This window comes from Talaromyces stipitatus, genomic scaffold (assembly GCF_000003125.1).
Source record: "Talaromyces stipitatus ATCC 10500 scf_1105507295511 genomic scaffold, whole genome shotgun sequence".
Classification (NCBI taxonomy): Eukaryota; Fungi; Ascomycota; class Eurotiomycetes; order Eurotiales; family Trichocomaceae; genus Talaromyces; species Talaromyces stipitatus.
This window is the reverse complement of record NW_002990119.1, coordinates 2,655,321-2,663,711: the sequence shown is the minus strand read 5'-3', so window position 1 is coordinate 2,663,711 and position 8,391 is coordinate 2,655,321. Positions and strand designations below refer to the sequence as shown.

The window sequence follows — 8,391 nt, the reverse complement described above, 5'->3', positions numbered from 1 at the left end:
TGCAGTACCACGCCAACTCAGCCAATTGTCACCTAGAAGTTGGTTCCACCATATTTTTACGTGTTATTATACAGTAGCTTACAGTCATGTAAAGCTTTTAGAGGATTATTCTTCCAGAGCTTTGCTGGATGTAGTTTCGAGCGTACTACATGTTGGAAAAAGATTTGACTCTTGGCAGCCACTATCTTACATGTCTTATGGTTGAAAGAAGTCAATATTCAAGTATCATGTCTTGGGTTCCGGCATAGACTCTGCTCTCCCACATCATTTCTACCCACACTTTCACCGCTTCTGGGCTCATGGCATCCTTATCTTCGGTTTCTTCATCTAGCCAGTCACCAAGATCATCCAGGAGATCAAAATCGTCGTCTGTTGTGAGAATTAATGAGTCTCCTTTTCGATATGCAAAATTGAAATCTTGTTTCACGAAGCAATACACCGGTCGTTTCCCATTTCCACTCCGATCTGTGGACCAAAAGCCAACGATTACGCCATCATCGATGAATATAGGAGCTGAACGCAGCTTGCAATCTGGATGATCTTCATCGAAAATAAGATCTAGTTCCAGATAACTTTCTAACTCTACTGAGGGGAGTGGTGTGTCTGGATTGATGCACCGCATCTTTTTTGCAGCTTGCTGATCTGGAAGACTTGGATTCAGCTCTTGTTTGCGCTTCAAAGATGAGCGGCGACAAGGCTCAGAACTAGGCCGTCGAGTTGATGATTGATGGGTTTCCATATTTTCTGAAATGCCACAGTACTTGCAGCACTTCTTGATAGAGTTGATGGATAGTTCACGACCTATTACGCTGTCATTAGTATGCTCCTCATGGTGATACTGGGTACTATACCTTTGATGTCACTGGGTTTCTTTCAATGATGGGGGAGAAGTGAAAGAAAGCAGACCAAGAGTGCGGACGGAGGCCTTTATATACTCAGACCATTAATTAGGATGGCCTCCTAGGATGCCGAAACAAACCGTATCTACGATGCTACCACCAATCATGGACTAGACGGAAGCACACGGCGAGGCAGATCCATCAGTACGCTTGAGCATGGGGGTTGCTCGTTCAAGAATTCGAGGACCACTAGGAAGTGAATTCTGCCTATCCAAAGCCACACCCAGGACTGTAGATGCCCAATCGTTGATGCCAGAATTAGCCACAATGGTATCCAGAAAGGTGCTGGGTTGCTCCTGTGCATGACGACAAATCATACATGAAGTGATATTTCCAGCAGTGTCCTGAAGAAATCCACCTCAGAGTCTTTGAGTAGCCTCTCGTCCGATGAACACCGAGCCGGATCTACACCGTATGTGAGGAATCGATTCCAGCGCCTGAGATGTTGGTGATAGTTCAGCTATCCATCACTTACTGTGAGTACTTTCCGCTTCAGGATAGCTAGTGGTGACTGGGCAAGGAAGAGCTATGGTGCTATTGCTAGTGTCAATCATGATCTTCATGCTCAGTTAGACGAATTGAAGCTCGACTTTCCGATGGCAAATGCTCTATTTTAGGGTCATACTACGCTGTGATACAGCGTGGTTGGTGGTCGCCTTTCACACCTGATTGGACTGACGAGGCTAGGTTTTGCATAATGGGCTCGCTCATCTCCACTCCACTTTCATGCACCGGATTGCCGTGAAATTATGAGAGCTGGGCCGCTCAGCCCCCCTAAAATGGGTCAAACAGGTATAAATAATGCTGACTTCCCACCGTTACTCTGTCCTCTTGAAATTCTTTCTCCAACACCCAACACGTCTATCAAAATGGAGACACGGCAACCACGTACACCAGTCCAGATTGATAACTGGCATGCTCTTGGTTTCATATATGGAGTAGAAGAAGAGAGGATGATAGAAGCTCCTGCAGATATATTACATGAATCTCCTCCTTCTACCATCCCCTTCGATGAGGACTCACCTCCGCATCAATCACCTAGTGAATTATCCTTGCCCTTATGCTCAGTGTGAGAAGCCGATTTTATCTTGTTTAGACTTTTATCCAAATGTGGTGGAAGCATAGTTCTGGCCAAAGACTACTTAGATGATACAGCGCCTTGCAAGTACGGCTTTACATTATTTGCAACTCTTCGACTCTTTCTCGGCGCCACTGCCGTAATCTAATCTATATTAGGTTTAGGATGTAAACTTGGTAATTTACGAGCAGTATTGAACGTATGTATACAAAACATGGTATTAGCTGCTCGTAATTCGAACTTTAGTTGGCATGTTCAACGCAAACGAGGCACACCATCAAGGAAACAGAAAGGGTGTCGCGACAAGTCGAATGAATATTTGAAAACTGATGTGCGAAGGCTTTGTCAGCCTTGCATTAGGGCATGATGCTGTTACCCCTCCTTCTCAGCATGATGAACAGTGTTTTGCATTCTCACCTCATCATAAAAAAAAAGCTTCACAGTTCATTGTGCCATTATCCAGACATCATCTATATTTGGCCCGTTTGCTCTATGAACCACAATGACAACTGTGACGCACGACGACTACACAATCGCATGGATATGCACCTTGCCGCTGGAAGCAGCAGCGGCCCGCAGTATGCTGGACAGTACCCACAGTCCGCTGCCTATACCCTCCACTGATTCGAATGCCTATCAACTTGGTGAACTAAACGGCCACTATGTTGTGATCGCCAGCCTACCAAACGGTATATATGGCAAAGTGTCTGCCGCAACCGTTGTATCTCGCATGCGTTCGACCTTCCCTCAGCTTCAATATGGATTGATGGTAGGAATCGGAGGCGGAGTCCCGAGCAAAAGTCATGACATTCGATTAGGCGATGTAGTGGTAAGCAAACCAGCCGGAAAGCACAATGGGGTGATCCAGTATGATTATGGCAAGGCGATTCAAGGTGGCCAATTCGAAGCAACAGGAACCTTGAACAAACCACCACAGGTGCTTTTGACACATATGGGTCAACTGAAGGCAAAACAAATGACTGAAGGCGAGGATGTTTTTTCTCATATAGTGGATGAAACCTTGATACAGAACCCTAATATGCAAGAACGATTTTCACCTCCAGACCAGCATACGGACCTTTTATTTCATTCCTCTTATCATCATATCGCCGGGGAAGGTACTTGTGAACATTGCGACAAAGAAAAATTATATAAACGGCAACCACGAAAGACAAGAACACCTCAGATTCACTATGGGTTGATTGCATCAGGGGATCAGGTGATAAAGGACTCAGAAACACGAGATCGCCTAGCACAGCAGTATGGAATCCTCTGCTTTGAAATGGAAGCGGCCGGGCTGATGGATGAGCTTCCAACGCTTGTGATCCGAGGGATATGCGACTATTGCGACTCTCATAAACAGAAACAGTGGCAAGGATATGCTGCTCTGGCTGCGGCAGCTTATACAAAATTATTGTTATCGGCTATTCCTATAGGCCGTATGGATATCAATCTGAAAAGCAAGAAAACGCGGCACTGGATGGTCTCACTCGCAAGGAATCCGATGTTTGTCGGGCGTCAGGACAAAATCGCGAAACTGGAAGAATTAATAACAATGCAAGACGGTCCCAGAAAGATCGCCATCACCGGGCTAGGAGGGGTCGGAAAGACCCAAGTGGCCCTTGAGCTAGCACACCGCATCCGGGACCAAGATAAGGAGTGCTCAGTCTTCTGGATTCCCTGTACCAGCTATATCATAATTGAGCAGATGTTCCTGCAAATTGCACAGATACTCGGACTTCGTGATGTGAATCCGGCAGAGGTCAAAGAACAGGTTAAAAGCTACCTTGATTCGGAACGTGCAGGAAAGTGGCTTCTGATCCTTGATAATGCAGATAATGCGGAGATGTGGTTAACTGGTAGCCACACAGCTCCACCTCTTGAGGACTTTCTCCCGGAAAGTGGACAAGGCCGTATTTTGTTTACCAGCCGAAACCGAAAACTCGCTATGAGGCTGGCACCATTCAATACTATTCCGATCCCAGATATAGATGAAGAAACGGCAGCCAAAATATTAGAAAAGATACTGGGACACAAGGACTTGCTCAGAGATCCTACTACATCCGCTACTCTCCTTGAACAACTATCCTTTCTCCCGTTAGCAATTGCGCAAGCATCAGCATACATTCTTGAAAACAGCATCGACTTGTCGACCTATCTTTCACTGCTCCAAGAGCAGGAACAAGATGCTGTGGAACTTCTAAGCGAAGACTTCAGGGATCCCGGACGCTATAAGGATATTCAGAATCCCGTGATTACCACCTGGTTAATATCATTCAAACAGATCCAGCAGCAAGATCAATTAGCTGCAGATTATTTATCTTTTATGGCCTGCATCGACCCGCGAAACATTACCCAGTCCCTGCTTCCTCAACCCGCATCGAGAAAGGAGAAAGTCGATGCTTTGGGACTTTTAAATGCATACTCGTTTACGAACAGCCAAGACATGGATATTAATATGCACCGACTTGTCCATATTGCGACCCGAAACTGGCTCAGGAAGAATGCGTTATTCAGCCACTGGGTCCAAAGGGTGGCTGATCATATGCAGAATATATTTCCAGATAATCACCACACCAAACGAGGACTTTGGCGGGAATACCTTCCTCACGCTTTAGCACTTGTGCAAGAAGATGAATTTGTGGTACAAGAGAACAATTACTTGAATTTAACTAGAAAGGTTGCAGATTGCCTTGCTAGTGATGGAAGATATCAAGAAGCAGAGGTACTCTATAAGAAGCTGATGACGATCAACCAGGAGAAAGCTGGCGCGAAGCATCCCTCCAGTCTGAGCAGTATGAATAACTTGGCATCAACCTTTTGGAATCAGGGTCGATGGAATGAAGCTGAGAAGCTGTTTGTGCAAGTAATGGAGACATCTAAGACCGTGCTGGGAGCAGAGCATCCTGACACTCTGAGCAGCATAAATAGCCTGGCATTAACCTACCGCGATCAGGGTCGATGGAATGAAGCTGAGAAGCTGTTTGTGCAAGTAATGGAGACAAGGAAGACCGTGCTGGGAGCGGAGCATCCTAACACTCTGACCAGCATGTCAAGCCTAGCATCAACCTACCGGAATCAGGGTCGATGGAATGAAGCTGAGAAGCTAGAGGTACAAGTAATGGAGACAAGGAAGACCGTTCTGGGAGCGGAGCATCCTGATACTCTGAGCAGCATAAATAGCCTGGCATTAACCTACCAGAATCAGGGTCGATGGAATGAAGCTGAGAAGCTGGTTGTGCAAGTAATGGAGACAAGGAAGACCATGCTGGGAGCGGAGCATCCTGACTCTCTGATCAGCATGGCGAGCCTTGCCTATACTTGGAAATCTCAGGGGAAAATACGAAATGCCTTAACTCTGATGAAACAATGCTCTCACCTCAGAAATCAAGTATTAGGGCCTAGTCATCCGGACTCCAGGTCAGCGTCTCGTACTTTCATTGGCTGGGTAGATGAGCATAGTCCATTGTCAAATCAATCACTGCTCACTGGGAACAATTGTCGGTAGCTTTATCAGCTGTGCTCACCGCCTATTCGACCCGTGGAGCGCACGTCAATCCACCTTATGCGCCAGCTGTTAAATCATTTCTTGGAAATCACCCGCTCATCATAGCAGCTAGAACCCCCTCGCCTAGGGCCGAAGGTCAAGATATACAAGATGTGGATTAGTTTGGTGCCGCCATATTCCCACCATTCAGCTGGACAAAAGACAACTTATTGGAGTAGTGTAGTCTCAACCTTGTAACATACGATGAATATGTGCACATCATTATGTTCTAGCTTAGTACTCATCTAGGCGTAGATATGAAGTAGATAAGGGTTAATACACCGAAACCACTTCAATTCATCTAGTTAATGGCGGCACCTTCAGGTCATATCGCACAATGATCCCGAACGACGGCTGCGCCGGTTGTATGTATCATGAGACAGCTAAGTTACACAACCATCATGGAGTAGCTTACCTAACCATCGTACTGGTACGTTCCATACGTATCGTAAATTACCAAAATACCAATCTAAGCCTAGTATAGATTAGGGTACGGGAGTGGCGCCGAGAAAAAGTCGAAGAGTTGCAAAACACGTAAAGCCGCACTTGCAAGGCGCTGTAGTATTGCTTACTTTTGCTATATAGGAGTCAATGTGTGAAGTTTCTATGGCCGCTTTCTCCAGCGCCACCATTTGTCAATATGTGGTTGTCCGCTCACCGACGCCAACAACCGACTTAATGAAATCACAGGAGGCTCTTCTGGAAAGTAGTCCGATTTTTTCGGTTCTTCTGGGTTTGGTAGAGACTGACAGTAGTTGCATGTATTGTCTGGCTGTTCTCCATGGCCCAGCTGATGGTTGATCCACCGTACAGTGTACACTCCAATCTTCATCCCATTCACGATGGTCCTTCTTGAAATTTTCATAGCATCCAAGGTCAAATGTACGACCCCCATACTTGAACCAGTCTGCAATCATTTCCGCGGATGATTCAAGGCACACTTTGCTGTCAACGGTGCGGAAATACAGCCATCCATCTTCAAGTGGCCATCTCGGACTAGAGCAGATAAATCGGGCAGAAGACGCTCAAGACATGTGACGTGATAGTATTCACCTTTTGGCTCTGTGTGTACCCACGTTAGCAAATTATCCAGTAATATGAGGATCAGTCTCAATACTTGAGGACACTGAGATATCCTTAAGCATGAAACGATAATGGGACTTGATAACCGGCTTCCCAGTTCGTTTACGTGGCATACAACGCCATGCTTGGCAATGGCTCATTTTGACTCTGGGAGTTTCTTGGAGAAGAAGGATGAACTTTCCAGATTTCAAGTCGTTTATGATGTAAGCCGCTTCTTCCTCACGATCGCGTTTTTTTTTTCCGACTCTATTAACTTTATTGGAAGAGACATCCTCTTCAGTCTGCGGTTGAGAAAGATCCATTATCAAATAGACAATGAAGCATGAAGCTAGTAAGCGGATCTGATGCTAAATCGCTGTCAACGCATGAAGTAAATATCGTGGTCTGGTAAGGCGGCATTATTTATCAGTGACTCGGTTCTCTAAGAGATCTGAGACATTGGTGGGTCAATAATCAACCAATGGTTCCCTGCTGTGAGCATTAACTAAGTAATGTGACAAAGTCGATTGTCAAAAATAGCAATCCATTGGCTGAGCTCATCAATGCTAAGCGCCGACCAATGGATACTATAGATGTTTGAGCCGTTACCGATGCTGAGTCGGTCCTATGCTCACAAACTGACACCCAGCGGTATCTCATGGAATATATGGTAGGTGCAGTAAGAGTTGATCTCCTTGGACTACATTTGATCATAATCAGGTCCTTTTTGAAGATGATTTCCTTTTGTGACAGAGCAGTTTGTCGGGATTCTTCAGAGATCACATCCCATTTGACACTCCCCGGCCGGACCTCAGTGACTGGTACATCTTCTCGGAGCCTTTCCAATTGTGTCATAGAAGGGGGCTGGGTTTTCGGACGTAACCGATGTAATAGCATTCTGAGCGGTAGAAAAGTCAAGGAGCTTTTTGGCAGACTATCCCTCGAATTGAATGGCTCCTCCTGATTTATAATCTTTTTGAGAAGACGAACAGCTTCAGGTTTGCGTTTGTTGGAGGCATATGACCATGCCAAAACCCTTGCAAATGGAATGAGCAGCTGCTCGTACCCATTTTCTGCGAATGGCTTCCATCCATCCTGTAATACAGATAGTGCCACTTCCCGTTTGACCATCTTTTCTTTGATGATATATTTGAGTGTCTGAAGGAGACTGTATAGATTTGCTTCAGCACTGAAGTCGCCGGCTTGGAGTATCAATGATCTTATTATCTGCAATTGCAATTGCGGATCTTGATAAATCTCATACACGCGTCTGGAGGCCCTACTTAATGAATGGATAGAGTGAAGGTCGGGTAATTCCATAAGGACCTTTATGATAAGCTCAGTAGGTAGGGCGGAAAACGGTGAAATATCAGAAGTCATCTTAAATAGAGGCATCAAATAAAAGGCTGATCTTGGACCATTTCTGATGGGTGCTTTTGCCTGTTATATACCCATGGTGGTGGGACTGTGCGACATCCGATCCAAGGCTGGCTCTATTTAATGCTTAGAACACTTTTGAGTTAGCTTACCCGGAGTCAATGTAACTAGTCAGGTCCATTTCTGTAGGAGTACGGTCTTAATTTGTAAGTTTAGGTGATTTTAATAATGCACAAGAGTACCTAATTGAGAAACTAGCTCCGCATTCAGTAACAGAATGATTCAGCTCCATATATATAAAAAAAGGCACACGCTAAGCGCGACAAATTGTTCTTCCGGACATTTATATATACATATAAGTCTTCGGTAGCGAGGAAGTCCAAGCAAAGACACGAAAGAGAAACATCTATCGGTAAAACATCTATCGG

At 45.3% G+C, this 8,391-nt stretch overlaps 2 protein-coding genes across 2 annotated transcripts; one reads left to right on the top strand and one right to left on the bottom strand.

Annotated features, from left to right (window-relative positions):
* Positions 1-2,457: 2,457 nt before the first annotated feature.
* On the top strand, positions 2,458-5,703 carry TSTA_106810 (kinesin light chain, putative; the record flags this gene model as incomplete). Its single annotated transcript, XM_002486664.1, has 2 exons — positions 2,458-5,425; positions 5,647-5,703. The coding sequence occupies exons 1-2, from the start codon at positions 2,480-2,482 to the stop codon at positions 5,701-5,703; spliced, it is 3,003 nt and encodes a 1,000-aa protein (XP_002486709.1). The 5' UTR covers positions 2,458-2,479.
* Positions 5,704-6,125: 422 nt separating this feature from the next.
* Positions 6,126-7,966, bottom strand: TSTA_106800 (uncharacterized protein; the record flags this gene model as incomplete). The annotated part of the gene is made up of 3 exons (XM_002486663.1): positions 6,126-6,586; positions 6,642-7,681; positions 7,715-7,966. 2 exons carry the CDS (start codon positions 7,964-7,966, stop codon positions 7,088-7,090), a joined length of 846 nt encoding a protein of 281 aa, XP_002486708.1. The 3' UTR covers positions 6,126-6,586; positions 6,642-7,087.
* Positions 7,967-8,391: the final 425 nt, after the last annotated feature.